Here is a 27,220-nt window from a genome sequence, read left to right as displayed (position 1 = left end):
ACATTCAATATTTTGTAAAACAATTTATCAATCTAGTAGGTACCAATAGTTCCTTTTATTACAGTAGATACTCATATAAAATATTTATGCAAATATAAAAAAAATGTCTAAGCCTGTCTTTTCCCTCCAAGAGGATGAATTTCTTATTGAAGGAAGAAGAAAGTATGGAATATTACGTTGGCATGTAGATTATTGACATTTGAACAACAATATTAATACACTTAAGAGGATGTCACACCCGCATGTGTTGTTTCCGTCTTATAACAAATGTACAACATAGCAAAAACTGTTTAGCGAAGGACAATTTTTGTAGCACCATAATTATTGTTGTAGAACTACCAAATTTTCACGAAAAGAAGAACTTAATCTGTGCAACAGCGTGCTCTTTTATTTTATTAGCACTATCTAATCATTTTTTATAAGCAAATGAAAAAAAAAACCAAATGTTTAGAAGCAAATAACTTTTATTTTATTTATATTATCTATATTATCTATATTATCTATATTTATATTATCTATATTAAAATATAGGCACGCTGCTGCATAGGTAATTTTCCACTCAATATGTTCAGAAATTTTGGAGCCACTACTACAAACACAGAAAGATAAAAGTTGTCCTGTACAAAACAGTTTTTGTTATTTTGTACATTTGTAAGATGGAGACAACACATGCGGGTGTGACTTTCTGTTAAAATAAAATTTAAATTTAAATCTCCATTACGACTCGCATAAAAGTCGGCCTTCGAGCGACGGGTGGCGTACACTGGTATTAAATTCTGAACTACTAAACTGCCGTGATTTTGTGCGTCATTTTGCACCATTTAAAGATACGGGAGTGGTGTCACCTTAATACCTTATCTTCTCTACATCGTGGTTATAACCTCACCTATAGGCAGAGTCGGACTGGCCCGGACCGCTAGTCCGCAATAGCGGACGGGGCCCCGGCTTCTTTATGGTGATTGGGGGCCCCTGATTTTGTACCTATTAATATTATTATTTTTCGTTTAGAGTAAATAGAAATACGAAATAAACATTTTTTTTTCAAATCAGAAAACGTATTTTTGTTTACAATCTTGAGAAATTCTCAATAATTATTAAAATAATGACATTGTCATTCTACGAATTTAATAGCTGTCTATATACAAATATGTATTATTGATTATAAATTGTTGTGGCTTTTAAGAGGACGTCACACCCACATATGTCGTCTCCGCCTTACAAGAACCGAGAAGGCTACAGTCATAACGAAGGAATAAAATTTTCACCACTTATAAAGGAGAACTTTGGGCTGTGCAATATCGTTTTTATTTTTTTGATATCACTTATACGAAAAAAGTTCCTGTTGTTTTAAAATCCACTGTTCGAACACGGCTGAACTTCCCGCCGAATCTACCTAAGTACAAATGCTTTACAAGTCTCGTGATCGGCGCAGAATGTTCGCGACGAGTCGTTCCCCCTCCACGGTGTCCACACGCCGATGATCGAATGATGAATCTATATGACTTGGTATTCGCATTATCACTGATTGTAACTGAATTATTATATATTTTGATATTAAGTATTGTACTCGTGCACAATTTGAATCGGTGTTTTTCTTTATAATGTTTGATGTCACAGGTGGTGTAGCCAGTGTAGGGGCTACGCCCCCGTGGCGTAATTTGGGAGTTGGATACCTGGATAGGTGGGATATCCCCTGTCTGGTAATAAAAACAGTCCGATGGGTCTCTTGTATATAGTAAATTTACTTCGGGTCTGTAGAAAATGTCTTAGTATTTGAGAATATACTCAATATAAATTATATATTAGAAATAAAGTAAAACCAGTTAATATATCGAATGATTAAATTTTAGTTAGGTACGTATTTTTTTCTGGGCTAAATAAAACATTTTCTATTTGTCTGTTGGGGGCCCTTTTTTCTAAATCGCGGACTGGGCCTTTTCGAGCCAGTCCGACACTGCCTATAGGTATGACCTAATACCTATAAATACATAATCAGAAATAAAATCCGAAAATATAGGTAAGTATAAAATTGTTTAAGAATATTACATTAGTCAAAAGTGAAATTAAGTATCAATAAACGAATGACAACTTTGATAATATTAACACTTATCATTGAATCATATAAATATGTATTCCTTCAAAAATAGTATACAATAGAGAAGTATATTTGTTACCGCCGCGCCGTAAAGCAACAATAATATATTTGATTAAGTATCACTGATCACGGAGGAACAGCTGGCACGATACTATAATAATTAGAAAATATCTGCGGCCCTTATGGCTCAACAGATTTAAATGTATAATAAATGAATAATAATAAAAAAAAACTCACAATTTGTGGAGCGAATACTGGCCAGCTGGTCCTGTGCTATAATAATATAAAATAATACACGGAAATGCCACAATAAATTAACAATAATATAATATGCTGCCTTCATGGCTTACGATGGTAGACTAGGTAATAAAGATATAAAAATGCCTTTGGCGCTTAGCCCCGAAATACAATGAAAATGACAGAATAAATTAGGCCCTTCTGGCATTCACACTTATTAAAATACAATAAAATAATGATAAATATATCATAAAATGAACTTGTTAATAATTGTTATAAAAGTTGATAATAATATTTTATGTGCGCGTTGATACGGTCGGGACAACGTACGGGACGAGACAAAGCAAAAGAACACGGCGGCCGCGTTAAATAATATTTTGCAGCCGATACGGCGCGTGCGATATAGCTGGTTTTTATCTACATGTTATATAACTCACAATATACAATACACATTCATAAAAATTATAATGAAGATAAAGCAATACAGAAATGGTGATAATGATATGTGTGTGTATGACCAGAAGGGCCACATATGCTTTTTATATTTTGTAAGCTAATATCTCAAATAGCTACTATTTATTATAATTTATTCCAGTTGGCCATAAGGGCTGTGTATTAATGTAATAAATTGAATTATTATCATTTATACATTTGTGTCTGTGAAATTATTACTGTGATCCATATGTCACTCAATATTCACACATATTATTATTATATTCTGTTCGGCCATAAGGGCCGTACGTTATAATATTACTATATGATTGTATTCTATTTAAAGTCATGTACCCATTATACAAAAGGTTACCAATAGAAACTGTGTTACCATATTTTTTATTAATTGTTTAATTGTATCCTACACACCTACATACATACAAACATTCATACACAAAATCACATGATCCACAATACGCACTACATAGCCGACAGTAATTTCTTTTTATAAAAATGTATTACTAATGTATCTGCATACATAGGTTTATGCACAGAATAATATTATGTTTTACATAATATAATTATATAACTCTAAAACTCTGAGGATTATCTCATTTTTAATTCTGAATTTGGAGCCATAAATGTATTAATTTTGATTATAGTTATACCTAGTGTTTTTTACCATTCAATGACACTTTTTATAGTTTTTATAATTTTTATAGTAGACAAATGCTTGAATATTCAACTTCAAAAGGTATCTTTTCTGATAGGAAGGTGAAACTAGTTGGTCAAAAATATACATTTATCAGTACCTTTTAAAATAATTTTTATAAAAAATGATATAAACTAGTTTTCGGCCAAATCAATTTTGGTTTTTATTGTATCTACCTACTTCAAAAACAATCAACAATATTTTTGATATTTTTCCCAATTTTTATATTTTTTATACATGGTAATATGACTTTCAAAATATTTTTACTTGTTGAAGTACGTACTTATAAACAATTGAAATTTTCGAATTTTTGTTTTTTTTTTTTTGTTGTTTTTATTGTTTGTAATTACATGGCAACACACTGTAAAATTTTAACGTACATATTTAAAATGGAGCATAATGTATGTATTAAATAAAATAAAATATATTAATATTTAAAAATACATATTATACATTTTGATTAGTGCCGTAAATTGTCGACAGTCATTATAATATTATTTTATATATTATATTCAATATAGTTGGGAATATTTTAAACTGTAAACTATTAATTAAAAAAAATGTTGCTGATGTGACAACCAACGACTTATTTAGGAATTGTTTATGTGAGGAGAGAAAGCATTGATTCACGTACATTGAATTTTGCCGATCCCAAACCAAGGTTTTAGTATGTTATAATTATAAAAGGAAATAAAAAAAGGAGGGTAAGTGGATATCACTCTGCTGTACAGTAGATTACAAGTGGGTCAATGTATAATGGATGGTATTAAATTTGAATTCAATGATATACCTAATATCATTGTATAAGAAAAACGATTCTGAGCGGAGACGGTATGTCGGTCTATAGGTATAAGACATATTATATACTTATCTATGGTATTAAAAAAAAATTGACCTATAATAGGTACCTATAATAAATTCGAAATTAATCATATCACAATATTCATTAGGTATTTAATATAACGCTTTATACATCAACAACAAACCGTGATACTATCATAGATATATAATAGTATACTTTAGAAGTTTCATGTACCCACGAATAATATTATACATCGCAACAAAATAACTAAAATAGTTATTTTAGGTATTTTAATATGTAATTTCGTCCAAATTTGAACTTAAAATGAGTATAAAAATAAACTGTGCTTATGTGTTTTTATATTTTTTGGTAACAGAATAAACTACTTCCATGAAATCTTGTTTTAAATTTTCAGTCCTTAGATATAAAAGTTGACTATTTTATAAATTTTTAACTACAAAATAATTATTGAATCTTAAATTTGATATATTTTGTCAAAATTCGATCTTTAAATGCTTATAAAAAAAAATTGTGTTTTAATATTTTTCAACTGCTATTGTAACAATATATCAGGAACCTTGCATTAAATTTTCAGACTTTTTTACCCAACAAACAAAATTTTATTGATATTTATAGAAAAAAAAACTAAACAAATTGAAAACTGACAGTGTCCATAAACAGCTCAAAAAAAGTCAAAATTTTATGGTGTATAAGAAATGAAAATATTAACATTCAGTGAAATTTTCAAATATCTACAGTCATTCGTTTTTTAATTACAATTAAATAAGAAAATCGTCACATGAGAAATCGAGTGAATATCAAATGTTGTAAAAATATGAATTTCAAACGCTCATAAAAATTTAATTTGACTTTTTTGTAGACATTTTTTTTTTTGATAAAGATAGACAATATTATGAAAAATCTTGTATTACATTTTCAAATCTTAGATTTAAAAAGAAAAATTTTTACGAATTCTTAAGTAAACATAATTTGCTAATTTTCGTGATTTTTCCATATTTTGTCAATTTTTGAACTTTAAATGCTAATAAAAAAAAACTGTGACTAAGAATTTTTAATATTTTTCAAATATCATTGTAACTATATTGTAGGAGCCTTGTATTAAATTTTCAAGTATTTTTACTCAACAAATAAAGTTTTATTGACATTCATAGAAAAAAAACGAATAATATTGGAAACTGAAAACGTTCCTAAACAGTTCAAAACAAATAAAAATATTTTGAAAATTTTATCATGTATAGAAAATGGAAATATAAACAGCCAGCGAAAATTTCATGTATCTACGGTCATTTGTTTTAAAATTTGTTTTTTTTTTGACCCCCCCCCCCAAAGTACCAACTAGATAAACTTTCCTATCAGAAAAGATACTGTTGAAGAAAATCGAAGCACTTCTACTGTCCTAAAAGGTGATGACAGACACAAAAAAAAAAAAATTAAAAATTAAATAAAAAAAAAAAAACACACATTATTGTAAAATCAATACATTCTTTGTTTCACTCAGAATCTAAAAGTTTAAAATTATTAAACACAACTTTATATAGACACCTGAAGTTTAAATTGGAACTGAATTAAATATATAACAAATATTAACAATTTTAATTATTTTGTTGTAATTCAAAAATAATGTTCGTAAAGATCCTAAACACTTATTTCAAATTAAGAATTTAATAAATACTTAATAGCCACTAATTATAATATTTCCTTCCGAAAAATCCTTAAAATCCAATCCCTTTAACTCTCGTTTATTTTTACTGTTTTAAATTATTATAAATTACGAACATGTAACATGACTATGAGGTAAAGCTCGAAGTTTGTTTGTTGGTTTTTCAGGTTTTTGATTAAAATAAGTATGTTTGGCTTTAGTCTACCAACAGCTTTGTTAAGAGCTGCATGCCATCCTTCAAGGTGGTTTATGGTCCTTGCTCCATCTGTATTAAAATAATTCCACATATTTCTATTAAACAGACAAATATCTGTATCCAATCATATTTTTAAAATGATTTAATAACTTCAGCACACCTAAAATAATAATAATAGCATTATTTCGACTACTTATCGTGTACACAGACACAAAAAAAAAAAATAAAAAATGAATAAAAAAAAAAACACACATCATTGTAAAATCAATACATTCATCGTTCCACTCAGAATCTAAAATTTCAAATGACTGTAAGCAGCTCAAAATATTATCAAAACGTCCTCAAGTATAGAAAATTATAAAATATACAGTTGATGCAAAGTTCAAGTGTCTACGTCTAAGTGTGATTGTTCGCTATTGAATGGTAACAAAATAAGAAAACCGTTCAATAAGAAATCTAGTCAATATCCAATGTCGTAAAAATTGAACTTTAAACGCTCATAAAAATGTAATTTTACTTTCTAGTATACATTTTATTTTGTTAAAAGTAGACAAATTTATGACATAAGAGAAATATTGCATTACCTTTTAAAATCATAGATAGAAAATAAAATATTTTATGAATTTCTAACTCAAAATGATTTTCAAATTTTTTTAATTCTTATTTCAGTCACTCATAGAAAATTATTGTTGAATTACACTTAACTTTTTTTTTTGATTCCATCAAAAAAAACTTATGAGGAACCATGTATTAAATGTTTAAGATTTTTGACCTATCAAACATATTTGTATCGACAATAATTTAAAAAAACTAATAAAATTTAATATGCTTATAAATAGGTTAACGTTAGTTAACATTTTTGAAAATGTTATGTTGTATATAAAATGCTAATAGAAACATTCAGTAAAAACGTCATGCATCGACCGTCGTTATTTTAGAGTTACACCAAAAACAAAAATCAATTTTGTGTAAAAATTTCAGTTTTAAAAGTACTGTGAATTAAAATCTGACCTCCCGTATGCACAAAAACGGCGCTAGAATTTTTTTACATGGTGCCCCCCCCCCCATAATGGGGCAAATATTATTTTTACATGGACTAAGTTTTTTTTTAACAAACACTCAGGCTAATAAATAAAATATAAATATTTTTGTATCATATAATATAATATAGCTACTAGCTATATAGTAAACACATTTTTATATTGCATGCTCTAAAAGTCTAAATATATAAATAGATAATATGTTGAAAATTTTGATTGTAATAATTTTATTAAAATATGGATTACAATAAGAATAAAAATACAACTGTGGAAAAGTAGTACTTAAAAGTAGGTAGGTATAGTTACAAAAAACCACCTGTTCTGTTCAAGAGAAGAAGCGTCAATTTATTAAGACAACAATATTGTTTTACATACTGATACAATTTTCATTTGAAATTCCAGCTAAAAAAAAATGTCATCATGCGGCAAGATATTATAATAATATATTGTACTTCAGGTTATCCGATACGAACAAAAAAACCCTAAGCGTAACTTTCTTTATCTTATTTTACAATAGTTGAACAAACAAAAAAAAACTATACCTAATACTTAAAAAAAACATAATCACTCAAGTAGGAACCACAATTTAAGATAGTATGGTTGCCCGACGACCTATGATAAGATCGTTTTAAACTGGCAACCAAATTAAATAACCAGAACAGCTGCAAAATTGACCACTAGCGCTTGCGACATGATTTGTGCCAATATAGAAGCATAATTTACTAGCTTATTATTTTTTCCCGCGCTTTACTAATATCAAATATTTACCTATTACCACAGTAATACAGAATAAATCTATTATGTGATATTATTCTCAATTCTCATAGACCCCTAAAAAAAAACACGATTTAAATCATGATAAATATTCCACTATAAAATTATAATAACTATCTATTATCTTAGTAAATAGATCTATCGTCCATGATAAATACAAATTTACATTTTGACAAGATATAACAAAAATGTTATTATTCATAAAGTTTTAATATATTATGCTTAATTTTGTTGAAATTATTTAATTGTTTTTAAAATTAAAATATCGTGTTGTATACCTAATTGTCCTTCACATGACAAATATGCAAAGATTAGTTCCTTCAAAGTTCCATTGAATATTACCTTACGGTCTGAATGGGAAAATATCTTGGGTATTCCTTTAACTAATAATTCTCGTGTTTGTCGTAACTATTTTGGGACACATGATGTAATAGACACATGGGAATCTGGAAATGGAATAAATAAATACACGGTTAGTACCATTACTTATAAATATATGTATAGTATATTTATGAACTGATACAACTATAAGTAAAAATATAACATATAAATATATTTGTAGGTGTGTCTAAAAAGACCTAGACTTAGAGATGGAGCTATTCCAGTGAATTTATATATTGTTAACAATAATGAGTCGAATATTTTGGTAAGAATATATAACTAAATAATGTTAAAAAACGACAAGTTAAATAATAATATAACAGCATAAACTCTAAGAATTTTTGTATCTAGTACCTAAACCTAACTAATTTATACAATATTTTATTTAAGAATGAAAAAATAAATAATATACAAGAATGCCCAAACTCTGAATATACTGTGGATACCAATGATATAATATCATCTGTAAATAAAGATCATTGTTATATATCAAAAGGTTCAGATTCTGATACACTTAATAAATCTCCATTGCCCAAGCGTAAAAAGGTTATAAGTATAAAATTTAAAACACAGTGTATACCAATATTAAAGTGTCTGGTACTCTGGTGTCATATTATTATTATTATACATAATATGACTATATTATAACAATAGTATCTATGTACTTACTTAAAACCTTTATATCTCCTATGTTTATAATTATTATTTATTTTTGCATAAAAGGTAGAACAAATTACTTTATTTCAATCTGTTATGAGTAATATGAAGTTATTAAATATACCAGTAAAATGGTTCTATGATACTGATCATACTGAAGTTGGTTTAAAAAATAAAGTTAGCAAGATGGTCATTTCATTTCATAAATTGGTATCGTGTAAAAAAATTTTAAACAGATACATAGAAAAACAAATTATTTTAACTGAGGGTAATTAATAATTATAAAAATATAATATGTCAAAATAAAATATCCATTAATGGTATATTATTGCATAATTGTTTGTACATTCAGACTCAGAAATGTTTGTCTATGTTTTTGAAAAAAAATTGGAGGTATCAGATATTGCACCTAGTTCTTTGAATAAAATAGACACATACAGTGACTTGGAAAAATTTATTACTCTTTGATATTATGCCAATGTGTCAAGGTGCGGTGCCATTGTTCCAAAATAGGGATTTAAAATTATCATCTAGTCCAGTTGAATCAAGTGGCATGTGGTGGCATTCAAAATATTATACAATACTTCCTAAAGAAAACAGTAGTGATAAGTAAAGCTAAAAATATTATATGTTTTGTGGCAAGATAATAAAACATTTTTTTTTTTTTAATTTCAACATTTTCAGTAGTACCTGTATCTGGTGTAGACGTTTGAAATACATTATACAAAACACAAAGTCACGTCAAAAAAGGAATCAAAATACTCGTACATTATTTTCTCCTAGTAAAAATAAAATTATTAGTAAAATAAGGAACATTAAAAATTCAATTAAAAAAAAGTATTCAAGGGCCAATGTAAGAGTTGGACGTTTACAAAATCACTGTTTTTGATTGTATTGTGTATTATTTAGCCGGTTAAGACATTTTAATAAAAGTACCTAGTTATTAGTTAGATAGGTATTCTCTGAAATAATAAAAATAGATATTAATGTATAAATTGAATCATACATAGATATATAGCAAAACAGTTAGTGGCACGGACTAAATGTGAATCGTGTAAAATATATTTAAAGAATATGAATATATCTTCAACTGTAACAGCAGCAGAATTAGTGAATGTAAAAAGTAGAGGTTACCTTACACATCCAAACACTAATTTATTTAAATTATTAAAGTCATTGGAGATATCTTTTGAAAAATTTGCTGACTCACCTACAGTTTTTGAAGATACATATGAAGATTTCTTTAGCAAAAATGTCAATATTAATTTTCCATGCATTGAACATCAAACAGATATTATAACAGATATCTGCACATACTATCTGATCACGAGAATGAGGCAATACAGCTATCAAATAAACCAAAACAATAAAAAACAAAATAAAGTTAAAAAAAAACTTTCAGAGTTGGTTAGTACATGATGGGTGGTATTATTAAGTTTTTTTTTGTGTTTTATATAACGTAATGGTATAACATTTGTATTTTGTATACAATTTTTTTTGCTGAATAAATTTTAAATAGTTATTTGATTTATTATTTACAAAATACTAAAGCATAGAAAAAGATTAAAGTATTTTAATTTATATTTACCAAAATTGTTATTAATTACTTACATACTTCTAAGTTCTAAGTCATTCGTTAAAATTTTAATCGTAAATTACGAAGAAAATTTGAAATATTATACTAAACAGCGCGCCACTCGCCAGTCACGGTATTTGAGCTTATAAACTATAGCCGCTGTTACATTCAAGTGCTAGTGGTTAATTAGATTTCAGTAGACACTTTATCATGATTCGTTGGGCAACCATACTATCTTAAATCGTGGTAGGAACTGAACATAGTAGATACTAAAATACTGAATATTAATTTAAAACATTTACAAATAAGAATCAATAATTCATAATATAATCTTATGTTTACAAACAGAATAATTTTTATAGATATTTTATTTTTCTAATCATAACTTAAGTTGAGTGTAGTGTTATTGAATAAATCTAGAGTAAGAGTTTATCACCTGAGATAATAAGATCACATGGAAATTCATATAACATAAAAATAAATTGTTTTACCTTAAAATATACAGAGATATTATATTGAAACATAACACATGGACAGTTAAGAGTATTTATTCTAAATTAATGCAACAAGAACACAGCTTTTGACAAAATATACTGTGTTGTGATTTTGAACAAAAGGTACGGCAAAACAAATGTTTTCAAATAATATAACACAAAATAAATACAATTAATGGAACGAAAAAAAACAGCAAGAACTATCATGATATTAAAATTCAAAAGAAAAGTATATATATAACAAAACCAGAAATTTATAAATTTAAAAACATTTTAATATTAAAGCTGTACCTATAGCTTATAAAATATTTAAAATACTTAATAATAAATTACAGTTCTGTATGTAAATATGTAAACATGTTTTATATGTAATTTTCTAAAACAGAAAGTAAAAGATATTTTAGTTGGAAGTTATAATTTGTTTACAACATGTTTACATTAGTGGAAATAATTTATAATTTAGGCGATAAAGACATTTTTTTTCCATAATATAAAATTAAAAAGTTCTAATTATGTTATAGTGAATCGACTATGATGTAAAACAGTAAACATGTTTATAAGACATTATAAATTATTTTCTTCTTTTTTTTTTTCAAGTGAAACTTCTTTACAGAGGGTACGAAAAAAAAATTAACCGTCACAATACAACAGCTTAATGGTCAATATCATAAAGCATCATGGTTGATAGCTTATGACATAACCTATCAACCATTATGTGGTAGGGTGGGTACAACTTCGGCCAGACAACCTAGTTTTTTTGAATATTTTTCTGAAAAAAGTATCACTTGGTCCACTCGATTTTTGAACCCAAATTTTTTCTGTATTTAGCTAACCAACGCCTGCCGTTTTGTTTTAAATAGTTAACTTGCTTTCTTTCCCAGAATTTTATATCATGAGCGTGTACAGAACCAGAATTTCCATTGTTATACACAACCTGACATGTACAATTATATTAATTAAAGTAATTAAAATTGAATGCAATATGAATTACACTTACTTCATATGTCGGATCATTATAATTCAACCCCAGGAATAAGCCTTTGTCACCAGATTCTAAATGTATTTCTTGGTTAATGGATGGAGTATCATTTTCAAAGTTCTGAAAAAAATAATTACGATAAATAATAAAAAAAAAATGTATGATTATTAGAGGATATAAGCTATGTTGTAAAGAATATTTTAATAATTTAAAGTTTTGTAATTTTCTTGACCGATTTCAATGAAAAAAAGACAAAAATAAAAAAAAAAAAAAGGCGGGTAAGCGGATGTCACTCTGCTGTCGTACAGTAGGGTACAAGTATAATAATAGTAGGTCACTGTATAATGGATTGTATTAAATTTGAATTCAATGATATAATATCATTGTATAAGAAAAACGATTCTGAACGGAGACGGTATGTCAGTCTAGGTATAAGACATATTGTATACTTAACTATGGTATTAAAAAAAAATGACCTATATAGGTACCTATAATAAATTCCATATTAATCATATCACAATATTCATTAGGTATTTAATATAACGCGTTATACATCAACAAAAAACCGTGATACTATCATAGACATAATATAATAGTATACTTTAGAAGTTTCAAGTACCCACAAATAATATTATACAATCACAACAAATAACTAAAATAGTTATTCTAGGTTTTTTAATATGTAATATTGTCCAAATTTGAACTTAAAATTCTCCTGATATATTATTACGAGTACAATAGCTGTTGAAAAATATAAAAAAATACATAGTCACAATTTTTTTAAAGTTGCGGTTAAAGATCGAATTTGGACAACATTTATCAAATTTAAAATTGAATAATTTATTATTTTGTAGTTAAAATTTTATAAAATGTTCAATTTTTATATCTAAGGATTCAAAATTAAAAACAAGATTCCGCGTTATTAATTAATCCTGTTACCAAAAAAATCTAAGAAATACATAAGCACAGTTTATTTTTATAGTCATTTTAAGTTCAAATTTGGATGAAATTACATATTAAAAAACTTTGAATTACTATTTTAGTTATTTTGTTGTGATTGTATTATATTATTTGTTCGGTACTTGAAACTTCTAAAGTATACTATTATATATCATGGTGTTTTGATGTAGAACACGTTATAAGTACCTATTGGATATTGTGATACGATTAATTTGGAATTTATTGTAGGTAACTATTATAATTTATAGATCAATTTTCTTTAATACCATAGATAAGTATATAATATGTCTTAGACTGACATACCGTCTCCATTCAGAATCGTTATTCTTATACAATGATATTATATCATTGAATTCAAATTTAATATCAACCATTATACAGTGACCCACTGACAAACTACTATACAGCAGAGCGACATACACTTGCTCACCTTTTTTTTAATGAGCATCTAAAGTTCAAATATTGACAAAATACGTAAAAATGACAAAAATGTGCAAATTATTTTGAGTTCGGATTCCTAAAAATTTTTTTTTTTTAATCTAATATTTGAAAATGTAATACAAGATCATTCAGAAGTTTGTCTATCTTTATCAAAAAAAAATGTTTTCAAGCAAATCAAATTAATAATGTGCGTTTGAATTTCATATTTTTACAAGATTGGATATTTACTCCATTTCTCACGGGGCGGATTTTGTTATTTCGTTGTACTTCAAAAACGAATAACTGTAGATACATGAAAATTTCACTGAATTTTCATATTTTTGTTTTCTATACACCATAAAATTTTGAATATATTTGAAGCTTTTTGAGCTGTTTACGGACATTGTTAGTTTCCAATTTTTTTAGTTTTTTTCTTTATAAATATCAATAAAAATTTATTTGTTGGGTAAAAAAGCGGGAAAATTTAATGCAAGGCTCCTGATAATATATTGTTACAACAGCAGTTGAAAAACTTTGAAAATACATAGTCACAATTTTTTTTTATAAGCATTTAAAGTTCGAATTTTGACAAAATAAATCAAATTAAAAATTTAATAATTATTTTTAGTTAAAAATGTATAAAATGTACAACTTTTTAGCTAAGGATTAAAAATTTAAAACAAGGTCCCACGTAAATAGGTTCTGTATAAATTACTTTATTCACAATAATATCATCAAATATACTTAGTAATATCATAGGCTGACTGACTAGTCAAATGATTTAAAAATGCAACTCAATTGTTGAGTTTTGATAGCCAAGAACAGCATTTTATTTTTTTGACATCTAAATGTAAATTTATGGTTTAACATTTATGGTGTTATCTGAATGTTTAAATAATAATACAAAAAGTGTAATAAACAATAATACCTTACCTTAATTTGTTTTATTGGAATTCTGTCTGATATTGAATTATCACTGAATTTTACAATGCAAAAAGGAGTCTCTTTAACGTCTACAATTCTACATTCTCTGTTAAATGTATTATTATTGTTACTATTATTATTTGATTGTCTCACCCATACTTTTTGGTTTATGTGAATTACTTGTTGCTAAAAATACAAACATCCACCATACAATAATTAAGATAAGGAATATGAAGTATATTACTCACTTTATCTGAAACGTAACAATGATCAATGCAATTGATTAAAATATGCTTGTTGATTCCGTCAATGCGATACTGAAATCCAGCAAATATTCCACAAGAAATATGGAACCATGAGTTGCAACCACCATCAGAGCAACGGAAACAATTACCAGATGTTAAATTGCATATTACACACTGTAAAATATTTAATACATTTAATATGTTGCGTAATTTAGGTATAAAAAAACACAGCTCATGAATGAAACCCATAATTTACCTTTTGGTTAGTTTTAAAGTCTGTTGAAAAAATATTGGTAGTTAATGGACTACTGCCGTGCACAAAAAGATAACATTCAACATGAGACCATTCATTGATTTTATATTCTTTGAGAGCACCGTATTTTAATGGACAGTATACACAAGCCTATACATAAATTCTAATGATTATTAATGGCTGAACAAATTTAAATTTTATAATCATAATAAAACAAAGTAATAATGTAATTTTACAAATATTGTGTACATTTTATTTAATCAGTCTATTTTTTTTCTTTTTGGCAAAGATCATCAATAAAAGATTCTAAATTGGAGATTTTCAATCATAAAATTAATATAATTAATTAGTTGTGCTAGTTTTGTTCGAGTCAAGCATTTTGTTTCAATACATTAAATTTCCAAAGCACTCCTCAAATTGGTCAATTATTTTTAAATTTCTTGCATAAATAGAGATTGTAGAGTTCCTGCCTTATGTTGATTGGTAAAAAATAAAAGTTACCTACTCTTAGTAGGTACTCAACTTGTCCTTGTATTTATGAGTATAAAAAAAACTGCAGTAGCATTTGACTTGAGGATTGCGCAACTGTAGATATTTTTTAAATTTATAATACACTTACAGAATGCATAGGATTTTTCATGCAACGATCACACAACCAAGGAATACATGTATCTACATTTTTAATACCATAACACACTTTATGAACGACCAAATAACATTTTTCACATCTTAAGAGTTCTTCCTTAAAATTGATGGAATAGCCAGAAATTGCATTTTTAAATAATGCTTTGGTAGGTTCCAGAGCATTAAGTGATTTTAGATGCATGAAAGATCTCGCAGTAGTTTTCCAATCCAAGTTGAAATTTACCTATTCAAACATAAAAATATATTATGATTTTTAAAATATGTAGTTTATTTAAAACAATTTACATACTTAAAAAGTATTGGTGTAAGCAAAAATAATATTTTAATTATAACTAGGGCTTGGATTTAAGAGCCCTAAAAATAAAAATATCAAAACATGCATTTAACATGCAAAACTGTGTTTATAAATCGACGCCCCCAACTAAAAAGGACGTAACTCACTTTTACAATATTTTTTTTTTTTTTTTCAAAATGGTTTTACTGGTGTTACTGGATTTCCGACAAAGATGGTAGTAACTCAATCTTATTGTTCACAACGTCTTTGTTTGATTAAATACAACAATCAGCGTCGCCGGACAACCAGAAAAACAGTAACACCACATTGAAAAAAAAAAAAAAAAATCGTAAAAGTGAGTCCTTTTTCGTTGGGGGCGTCGAAATATGAAAAAAGAGTAAAAATTTAAATTTGACAATTAAATTAAATAAATTAAATAAATAAATTTGTATTACACAGAACTTTCACTATAATACTCCTATAAAAGTTGTTTGCAATTTAATCGGCTATTTGGTTGGTGTGACATAAAGATAAATTTCAGCCTTGTCTAATTTTGAACTAGATTACCTGATGTTATATAGTTCAACCCAAAAATGATTTATATCAAATATTGCTATGTATACGGGGAGCTATAATGGAATCCAGGGAGCTGTAATACAAATCGTGGTTCCCTCCCCGGTCCTATATAATAGGGGGCGAAAAAAATAGTACTATGTAAATATTTCAATGAAAACCATATTTTTAGTCATATTTTGAGAAATAAATAAAAAATTCCCTAAAAATACAACATGGAGATCTTGAATCACATTTGTCGCTTGGGAAGCATCGTGGAAGACATTCCAAAAAAAAAGATGTAAAGACATTGTAATCCGAGCCCTAATCATAACTAATACCAAATCTACATTTTTATGAATTAGAACAATACTGATATACTATACTCTATTCACAATGAGATCATTACTCGGCGGCGGCCAGTTTTCGTCGGGCGGCGGTCAGACATATGGCCAGATGCAGTCCCCACTACGGCGATGAGTCAGGCGCTGCTACGGAACAAAGCCACGTCCATGCGCACAACTAGGCTGCTGAGTAATGATCTAATTGTGAATAAATATAAAGTAATTAATTTCTTATTACCTTTTCACAGGTCATCATTATACATGATGAACAATTTGGATAATTCATACTTCTAAATACATTATAGAGTTGTTCTATCTCTAATGACCAACAATTGTAAACAATATCACTTATAATTGTTTGCATACCTGTGAATAAAAATGCCTATGTAAAAACTAAAAACCAAATTTAAATAGATACTTATATTCTATTCAACATAATAAGTAACCTCAGCGGCTAACTTGTGCGGAAAGGCTTGGCTTAAAAACATGGCAGGCGAACAGATGATCGACTTGGTGAGGTGACAGACAGGTGTAACCTGATCACCACCTGATAAAAACTTGTCGTCACTGAGGTTAAGTCTTATATTGAATAGAGACATAGAGTATGGTAAAAACATTAAGTTATTTAAATTTAATTAAAATAATAAAATAATATTATCAGAATAAATTAGTATTTATATTGTAAACAATAATACTAGTATCATTCATATTATAATATAGTATATTTAAATTTTGATATTCCCTTTCATTAAAATAGTAAAATTTCATATTTGCTGATTGTTATAGTGTAAGTAGAAATTAACTGAAACATACCAATAATTCCATATTCTTCTCCATCGTTAGTCTTTATACGTTCAGGAGTTGGTTGAAAAAAATTCTGTGTAGATTCCATATTATCTTCTATTTTTAGAGTTTGAGTCATATGAAATTTATTTTCTGTATCAATATGGGTATTTGAACTGATAAGAGATGAACTATGTGACTTTTCAAACTTAATTGGTGGTAATGGTTTTCTTTTAACTAAATTTGAATGTGTGTTATAATTTACAGTCTCAAATTTTTTAGATAATAAACGAACATTTTTTAAGGTATCGTCAAAAACTGTTGAATTTTTAATATTCTTATTGGGACATTTATTCATCCGAGACTCTTCTCTAGCTCTATTAATATTCGTAGAATTGAGACTTTCAACATTTATAGGTGATATAGTTTTTATTTCTTCAATACTATTATCGCTCTCTTTGAAGCCAATGGTTGTTGAACCTGTACAATTAATATTTTGATCAGAAGCAACAACATATTTCTTAGTTGATTTATAGTTTATCTTATTTTTAAATTTGGGATTATTTTTTGTTTCTAGTTTTGTAGACTTTCTTTTCTTTGTACTTCTTTTATTTGTACCATCACAATAATCAGTACGACTTGTACATTTTATATTTAATGATGCTTTTTCAGCATTTGCGGCATTTAATACTTTTTTAATTCTATTACCAGATCCTTTGAAGCTAATGGTTGTCGAAACTGTATGGTCAATAGTTTGATCAGGAGCCACAAAGTTTCTATCAGTCGATTTAGAATTATTCTTTTCCTTAAATACTGGATTCCTTTTTGTTTCTTGTCTTTTAAACATTCTTTTCTTGACACTTCTTTTTTCTGAAACATCACAATAGTCACTATTACTTGTAAATTCTATATTTTTCAAGACTGAATGATTTTTATTAAAAAGTCTAGACTTTCCAATATTATATGACACTTCAGTGACATCTAAAAATAACTAGAGGTGTAATTTGTGTAATTTGACATACGTGTATTTATTTATGGCATTTAATTTTCATGTATATTATTATACTTGTTTAAGTTTGTGTCATTTCGAGTGTCATTAATTAAAAGTTTATTCATTTCTCTAAGGTCATATAAGTTCATATAGGTTATATAAGTTCTGAAATTAATATTATATTAATTTGTAGCTTTAATATCCACATTTTCTACTGCTGGTAACATAATCACTCAAAAAAGAGTTTCCTTATCAACAAAAATACGAATTTACTTATATTTTTGTATCAAATAAGCAGTAGTTAATTTAAATTTAAACTATGTAATAAAATTATTTGTTTATATTTCCGTACGTTATTTGTAAACTTGATCATTATTAAATATTAATATTATTACTATTTCTGCAACAATTTTTTGATAAATTGATTATTTTTTAATATAAAAAGGTACCTATGTATTGTTGTAGTTTCTGTACTAATTTTTTGCTAAACAATTATTATTAAATATTTTATATTATTATTGTTGCTTATGTTATTATTATTGTCAATACTGAATAAATAAAAATTGTGTATAGGTAAAAATACTAATATATTATGAAGTGTAATATTGTTTAGTAAATATAGTTTTAAGTTGTGGAACATTAATTACACGAATCAATTACACGCATACATTAAATACACAAACTTTGTGTATACGTGTATTTTAAAAAAAATGTCTAAAATTGTTTCCTCTAAAAATAACCATTTAATTAAAAATAATCATTGAAGCAATGAAATCAATGTAAATGTTTTTTTTTTTTTTTTATAGTGTAAATGTTACCCACTCATTTCATTAGCTTTTGGACATATATCTTCCATAACTACTCCATCATTGAATTGTTCATCTTTATATTCCTTTTCATCTAATCCTTGAACACTTCTTGATGAATGTACATCTATAACATTATTGATATGTGTTGTATCATTAGACAATAGAAAATCTGAAATCTTACGTTTTACAAGTCGACGGTTTTTACCGGCTTTGTTATAACATTTTGAAATATCTTTATTGCTGTAACATTAAAATCAAATCAAAATAATAAACTTTTTATTTTTGGATAGTGAAAATTAACTTACTTAATGTTACATAATAAGCCAGATTTACTAGGCGTGCGCTTATCTGGAGTACAAGAAGGATCTTCTGGATGAGTATTGATATCATATCCTTTAAGCCACAACTCATACTTCTCAGGTTGTATGCGTTTAACAAATGTATCCATACTGATGTTTATCGAATCTCGACAGCAATGACACTGTGAAGCTCTTTTACCATAATCCACCCAACGTGGTGTTGCAAAATTGGTGGCTTCGGCTATATTAAAGCCATGATTAAAACCGGCGTGATATCCAAAGGGGAATGTTATAATTATTTCATTTTCCTCTTGTGTGATCTATAACAAACAATAAATTATTGTTTGTTAAATATTGATCATAAAAAAAATCACAAATATTGAAAATCTGGTTTAAAATTAATAATTCTTAAGTATTTACATGATTATATGGTATAGAATATTTTTTTAACTTATTAGGAGATATTATAGCCACTTTGTGTCGGAGAAATGCAGGGCATATCGAAGCATAGAATGGATACATTTCACTAGCCACTTTTTCTAGGCGGTGACCATGTTCTGGAGGTACTGCATACCTTAAATAAAATAAAATAAAAGCAATTTAAATTTAAAAATATTGTTTAATTACAAATGTACACTTATAATAAAATTTAAGATTAATTTCACCATGTCTTTGGATATCCATAGTGTAAATAGTTTATGCTATACAAGTCCATGTCTTCGGTGTGCCATGCAAATGAGGTTTTCCACATTCCGAAGTACAAATACGCTGTATTAACACCTTCAATCCTTATACCATAATCTTCATTTACATAATCCAATATTGTTCCTAACTTATTTATATTCCAAACCTTGATTTAAAGCACAGAACACAAAAAAAGTTTTTTTTAATTTAAAGAATGTTCAATTCTAAGAATAATGGTATAGGTTTTACTCACATTATTCAAGAAGTTATGAGCAATTGAAAAAAAACGCGTAACGTCATTGGGCCCGGCTCATCGTAATTGCCTGTCTTATACGTGTAAAAGTTCCTCGGTGCACACAACGATTTACCATCAGAAACATTTTATGTTTGAAAGTTACTTTACGTATAAATGTGTGATTTTATACGATAAAAGTATGGGAAATGAAATATACATAACGGGTTAGTTTTTAAATATTAATAAATCTTTGAAGTGATATATTTGAATTTTTATTTTATATTTAAATGGCGCGTTTAACAAAAATATCACTTTAAAGATTTATTAATATGCGGGTTAATATGTAAAAAACTAAACGTTATATTTCATTTCTGATACTTTTATCATCTCAAACACACAAAATCACACATTTTTACGCAAACTAAATTTCAAAAATAAAATAGTTAGATTGGTAAATCGTTGTGTGAAACGAGGAACTTTAACACGTATAAGATAGGCAATTAAGTTGAGCCGGGCCCAATAATGTCACGCGGCTATTCTACATTTCTTAATATCTCTTAAAGTAGGTAATCATTTTTTTTTACATCGGATTTACACTAAATCATTTAATATAGCCATAGCTACAATAATTTAACATTTAAAAAAAAAATTAAAGACAATTTTTTTTTGTTATGAATAAAAAAATATTATTTCCATAATTTAAAAATACATTTGAGATAAAATTAATTATAATTTATAATTGCATAAATTTAATACATACATTAACATCTTCATCAGTTATAGATCCAGATACATCTGCACCATACAATGGAGAGTTATAAATAACATTTTTCCAAAATTTTCTTTCAAGATCACTATAATCAAAGTGGCTAGGTGTCTTATATTTTTCAGACTCTGACATTATTTTGAAATCAGCTACTGTCATAGCTTTCTCTTTTACATTAATTTGTTCATAAATGCCTTGTGTACCTTTTACATTCTAGTTCAATAAAACAATTATTAGACAAAGTTTATTAAAAGCTTAAACGTATTACTTGACGGATTGGAGCAGGAATTATCAAACTCATAATATCATTTGCATCATAATTATTCTTTCTTGGTTTCCACTCAGGTGGTGGTATAACCTTAAAGATCAATGTTACATATTTAGAAAAAAAAAATCAAATTGTATCAATTAAAACTGAAATTTATATAAAAAATGGCTATATTTTTATATTAACATACTTTTGCCACACCAGCCTTGTGAGCCCCTTGCGACTCCATCACCTCAATGTAGCTACTAAAATCTTTAAACTCTTTCCATGTTGGTCTGAAAACCATGATCTTAGGTGTACTGTTATTAGTAGAAGACATCTTATCTAAAATTATAAAAAAATTATTATTAAAATCAACATGTTTTAAATATAACTAAATTTTAACTCCAAAATGTTTTAATGATGGCAATATAAGTATTTATTGTTTGAATATCTAATAATAAATTGCAGCGAAAAACCGATTTAATACAAATAGAACATCTTGTTTTATTTCATTTCAATTAAAAAGCTTTAAAAATAATAGTTTATTTATTTATGACTGAATATCAATTGGTGAAAAAATAGAAATAAGTAAATTTAGTGTGATTTCTTTTTAAATCAGTAGGTGATTGAAAAAATATACTATAAATTGTTATAATTCTATGATAGCTTTCATAAATAATATTTTATTTTTTAGTTAATTTAATATTTAATGATGCATATAGAACAGGTTAAGCCAATGTCCAATTGTATTTTTGATGAGTGAAGCCATACACTATCAGAATAAAAAAAAACATCAAATAGGTACCTACATTTGAAAACTCACAGTTTGACGGAGTTAGGTAACAATGGTATCAATGTAGAAATTACACTTCGTACCCTAATCCAAGTGTCGTGTATCATCTATATTTTACTTCAATTCGGCCGACGGACTCATCAGTCAAACACAATATCTTCTAGTGGTGTCGGTCGTCAGGTAGCCTTGTAGCACACGATCATAATAATATACGACGGATAACACTTTAGATTTGACGCGGTGGAAATTCAACTGGATGTATCGTGGTTTCCAATAAAAACGTTTACCTCCTGCGAACGAATGCAACGACGACAGCGATATATTCGATGCTTCCAAGTCAAAGACTGTTGGCGTCGCTAATTGCTTTTAGTTCGTATTAAGTCAAACTTCCGAGTATCAACAGAATACGACGAGACGATTACGAGAACCATAAAATGTATAATGAATCTCTTATGTTTACTAATACGCAAAATATTAAAGAAAGAGACGTACAGTGATAAGACCTATACAGTGATTACAAACGTTATTGTTGATGTTGTTGTAGACCACAGTCACGGACTATTAGCGTTTTCCAATTTCCACCACACCACACTCTGAGCTCGTGCGCCTTATCATTATCATGATAAGTACCTCAGTACCCATGAAATATTTTATTATCTTTGTATATCGGTGATAAGTATTGATTTTGCGTTTCATCTACACTTGCAACAGCTTGCACTCAGGTCGATTATCAGTGACCTATATCAGTGCTACCTGGGAGCAACAGTGCGGTATGGTGGAAAACGCTATAAGATATAATGGACTGGAAACGAACGGCTTATCAGTGGCCTCGAAAGTATGTACAAGAAGCAAATGTGGCGGGCACGGACTAAGATAGAGAGGACTGGAAACGATATAATGGGCGGGTGACGGGGAGCCGGACCGCAATTGCCTTGGTCCCTCTACTCTTCCCCGCCATAGATATTAAACATATGGATACGGCATTCCTTTATACATTCTACAGACACTGTTTAAGCCAACATAACGGAGAGAGAAACAATGGTTCTCACTCGCACACATCTTCTGTGTGACAAGGAAAGTAAAACTCTCGTAAGAGAGAGAAAACATAATATGTACAGATATGTAGAATTATGACATCTAGCGGTTAATAATAGTATGAATTATGTTAGCTTACAGATTTTTGTGTTATGCCACATCCATTAGTTTAATAGCAATGATGATAACAGAGGAACCTTTTGCGGGCCGTCCCCCGTCACCCACCCATCTTGTCGTGACCAGTAGTAAGATTACATCTTAGTCCATGACCACAGCCGATGAAGGTATACGGCAATGGCAATAGTATTCCAACATCGCGGACGGGAAACCATGGCTTTCAGTTGGCGATAATGCCTTACATATACCACAAAATGAACACGATGACCACGGTTTTAGATGGTATCATTGATTACAAAATATACCATAGATAGCCCAATGCTATATAAAATAGGCTGTGCGTCGGTTGGCGGTATCCGTTACACAGCGCTGTGACACCGACTTCTGTAGTGATCCCTCACTAACGCTTACAATTTTGAATCCAACGACGTTGATGATGAAAGAGGTTTTTCAAAGGAGAGGTTCAGAATGACAAGTGTTACAGTAGATAGTTATAAGTAATTTATTTGAAATGAAAGTATTAAAAATTATAAAATTTGAGGACAGAGCGAAAAGCGACTGCCCGAGAAATCAGCGTGTGCGTAGTGCAACACTGTACTAATTCTAATTTTACTATAGACCTTATCTTATATTTATATAAAATCTATATGTATACAAACGTACATGGTAGAGTCCAGGAGGTGGATATTTGAAACGAAACCGGAGCTGGACGTTGTTATTGCCAAAGCATCCCGAGTTTATGATTGGCAATTAAATTACAGGTGCAAATTTAAATAAGCTTGTTTTCGTATTCCGCGAAAACAGACATCTAGTCCGGATTATTTTTAGAGGTTTGTTTTCGCACTATCGCGGAAATGCGAAAAAATATATATTTTTATTACGCTGTTAAACTCGAGGTACTTACATTGTACGCGATTCTTGGAATAGTCGAAGAGTTTAATATTCTTGTTGTTGTCCTATCGTGAGAATGTACTTGGGATATAAAAGTAATAAAAGTAATAACGTCGGTTTACTACACTTCTATACTACACAGATTTCTAAATAGTGTAGTATAGAAGTCTGTGTAAATAACCATAGATATTTTATACAATAACTAGATAGCCATTCTTGCCATCGAAGTCGGCCATCATTTACAAAGCAGGCAATGTTTACTAAATAATATTATCACAGCATACCTAAATGTATAGATAAATATATATGCAAATAAATAAATGTAAGCCTGTCTTATAAATGGCGGCCGATTTCAACATTGGTCACAACTGTAGTATAAAGACGGCTATCTAGTTGTTGTTTATATCTATGTAAATAACATTAATGATTAATTAGTAATAATTAACGATCTTTATAATTCTATATTCTAATTACAATTAATTATGTACGCAAAGTTTAAAGTAATTTGAGTATTCCAATATCCATTTTCAGGCACAACAATAAAAATAAAAATTTGAATTTGCCAGATATTGTAAACATTTTTTGGAAAAAAAAGCCCCATATGGTCTTTCTCTCTTTACGTTCTCTCTTCCCCAAAAAAAGCACACGGCCCCATAATATGAAACTGGTATAGGCATGTCCTATTCATTCTTATATTATCTATGGCTAGTATTGCCGGTGAACGCTGTAAGCACTAGTGGAGACCGTTATCGATGTAGAGAAGGTGATACCATTTCTAAATATTCCGGGTGCCAATTTCGACGGCAATTTGACAGTACCGCGGGAGCGCGGTAGGCAGCGACCATAGGTAAAAGGTAAATTAATGGTAGCAAATACTATAAATGATAATATGAGAAAGTCAATGATAATAATATGGCAAAAACTAATGTCCTAACTTTCACTATTTGGTGGACTACCTTTGCTCCTTATTATTATTATTTTTTCCGGTGTCAAAATTTGTCTTTAAAATTTTTTTTTTTAATAAAAAAAACGAAATCCGTCATCTTACCCATGAGTTGGGTTTATTGACATTTCCCCGGGATAAGATGATATGCATATATAAATTAGGTAATCAAACAACTTTTAAATATAGTTAATAACGTACATGAAGTTGGCCCCCCCACTTTCACCTATCGACTCCGGACAAATTGTAAACAATTGTAAATCCATTGTAAATAATTGTAAATTCATTCCCCGAATTTGTAAATCACCTGAAAATGCAGAAATCAAAAACAAAATGAGGGGGGGACAAGTTCACGTAGCCCCCCCACTTTGACTTATCGACTCCAGACCAATTGTAAACAATTGTAAATTCATTGTAAATAATTGTAAATTCATTCCCCGAATTTGTAAATCACCTGAAAATGCAGAAATCAAAAAACAAAATGAGGGGGGCCAAGTTTACCAGCCCCACAAATAAAATGAATAAAAACTTAGACAATCGCAAAAAATAAAATAAAAAAAAATTGTTGATATTTAAAAAAAAAACAAATACAACAAGGTAGTAAAGAAAAATTAAAATAGATAAAATACCAAAAAACTGACTTGGATCATTTGATTTGGTCCATTACAAATAATAAATAATTTTAAATTTTGGTTTTAAAATTTCTAAATTATTATGGATTTTAGGAAATTTAAATATTTGTGATGTTCATTTTTCCTAAATTACTTAAAACCTCCACTTTATAACGTAATTTTTAATCACATTTTAAACGAAAGCATTTATTTATTGATACTATTGACAATGCGTATTGGTACGAGCAGGAAGTTGGCACCCCGACTTTATCGAATCGTCACCAAACTAGTACCATTTTTTGCAAATTAATTAAAACAATTTGCAACACTGATTAAAAAATTTGCAAAAGATTTTTCATGCCAGTAGAAAATTCTATAATATTTGCAAATTGGTTTTCAGAATTTTCAAATAAAATTCCTTTTATTTACTTTATATTTGTAGGAACATGATATAATCAACCAACAAATGTTAAATACAATATTATTTATTGCCAGAAATAAATTTCGTTTTTAAGTGCATGAGCATATTTTCCGGTTACAGCCGCAGCGGTAATTAACCGTCAGGTTCGACCACAAGTCGCAACATGCTGTTGTTTATGACAGCCGCAGCAGATTTTTTAGGATAGTGTAGGTGTAATTTAAAACGATGTATTTCAATCGAACCGGACAAGTCGGGACAACCGGATGATTTCTACCATTGCGGTTATAATTCTGTAAGAAACTGGACAGCAGTCGGACAGTATGTTCCCAGCCTATTCACGATTTAGTAATGGTATTTATTAGATTATATTTCAATCAGTATGTCCAGACACGAATTTATACAATTTCCTATAGGAAAAACCTAGTTATAACAGGAATTAATATTATACCAAATAAAATTATAATAATTTATATATAACACAATAAACATATTACATTATAATACTTAAACAGTACATTAGGTAATCAAAACTAAAAACCATATTATTGTATTTCTTTGGGTTTCCCTAATTTGTACGTTGCGGCATCGTCTATATTATAATATAATAACATCGATTGCTGTTGACGAAAATAATATTGTTGGTTGCACTTTTAAAATGTTCTGCTTAAAAATAATTTATTTATTATTATTAAATTTAAATCAAAGTGATTCTGTTCTCATTTGAAATCCAGTGCAGTCACGTGCTGTTGTAGTCCTGGGTTTAATTGAACGGTATTTTTGAGAGTTTGTGTGTAGTTCTTATTTTTTTATTTAATTACATCGTGCCATCAACGTCCATCATAGTTAAAATGGTAAGTTCTGAATTTTTTAAACTATAATACTTATGTTATTAAATTTAATTTATTATAAGATTCTAGTG

The 27,220-nt window shown here is 28.2% G+C and overlaps 2 protein-coding genes across 2 annotated transcripts; both read right to left on the bottom strand.

Moving 5' to 3' along the window:
• Positions 1-11,530: 11,530 nt before the first annotated feature.
• On the bottom strand, positions 11,531-18,320 carry LOC100162460 (lysine-specific demethylase 4C-like). Its single transcript, XM_029491556.1, has 8 exons — positions 17,487-18,320; positions 16,912-17,039; positions 15,478-15,726; positions 14,862-15,008; positions 14,609-14,779; positions 14,370-14,546; positions 12,075-12,176; positions 11,531-12,011 (listed from the first exon to the last, which is right to left on the bottom strand). Exons 1-8 carry the CDS (start codon positions 18,301-18,303, stop codon positions 11,859-11,861), a joined length of 1,944 nt encoding a protein of 647 aa, XP_029347416.1. The 5' UTR covers positions 18,304-18,320; the 3' UTR covers positions 11,531-11,858.
• A 949-nt stretch (positions 18,321-19,269) lies between these two features.
• Positions 19,270-21,827, bottom strand: LOC115034470 (probable lysine-specific demethylase 4B). Its single transcript, XM_029491558.1, has 6 exons — positions 21,699-21,827; positions 21,509-21,598; positions 21,235-21,453; positions 20,221-20,405; positions 19,976-20,129; positions 19,270-19,875 (listed from the first exon to the last, which is right to left on the bottom strand). Exons 1-6 carry the CDS (start codon positions 21,825-21,827, stop codon positions 19,558-19,560), a joined length of 1,095 nt encoding a protein of 364 aa, XP_029347418.1. The 3' UTR covers positions 19,270-19,557.
• Between the last annotated feature and the right edge of the window lie 5,393 nt (positions 21,828-27,220).

Source organism: Acyrthosiphon pisum, chromosome X, assembly GCF_005508785.2.
Source record: "Acyrthosiphon pisum isolate AL4f chromosome X, pea_aphid_22Mar2018_4r6ur, whole genome shotgun sequence".
NCBI classification, from domain to species: domain Eukaryota; kingdom Metazoa; phylum Arthropoda; class Insecta; order Hemiptera; family Aphididae; genus Acyrthosiphon; species Acyrthosiphon pisum.
Note: the sequence above shows the minus strand (reverse complement) of the source record. Positions and strands in the feature narration are given on the sequence as shown.

Bases quoted from the DNA above. Each gene is read 5' to 3' on its own strand.
- LOC100162460 (XM_029491556.1), bottom strand. From the start codon at position 18,303: ATGTTTAAAAGACAAGAAACAAAAAGGAATCCAGTATTTAAGGAAAAG. The intron at 15,727-16,911 runs GTAATAAGAAAT...ATGTTTGAATAG, and splicing joins TAATGATGACCTGTGAAAAG to GTAAATTTCAACTTGGATTG. The intron at 12,177-14,369 runs GTAAGGTATTAT...TATTTTTTTCAG, and splicing joins TTCCAATAAAACAAATTAAG to AACTTTGAAAATGATACTCC.
- LOC115034470 (XM_029491558.1), bottom strand. From the start codon at position 21,827: ATGTCTTCTACTAATAACAGTACACCTAAGATCATGGTTTTCAGACCA. The intron at 21,599-21,698 runs GTATGTTAATAT...TTGATCTTTAAG, and splicing joins ACAAGGCTGGTGTGGCAAAA to GTTATACCACCACCTGAGTG. The intron at 19,876-19,975 runs GTAAATACTTAA...TGTTTGTTATAG, and splicing joins ATTCTATACCATATAATCAT to ATCACACAAGAGGAAAATGA.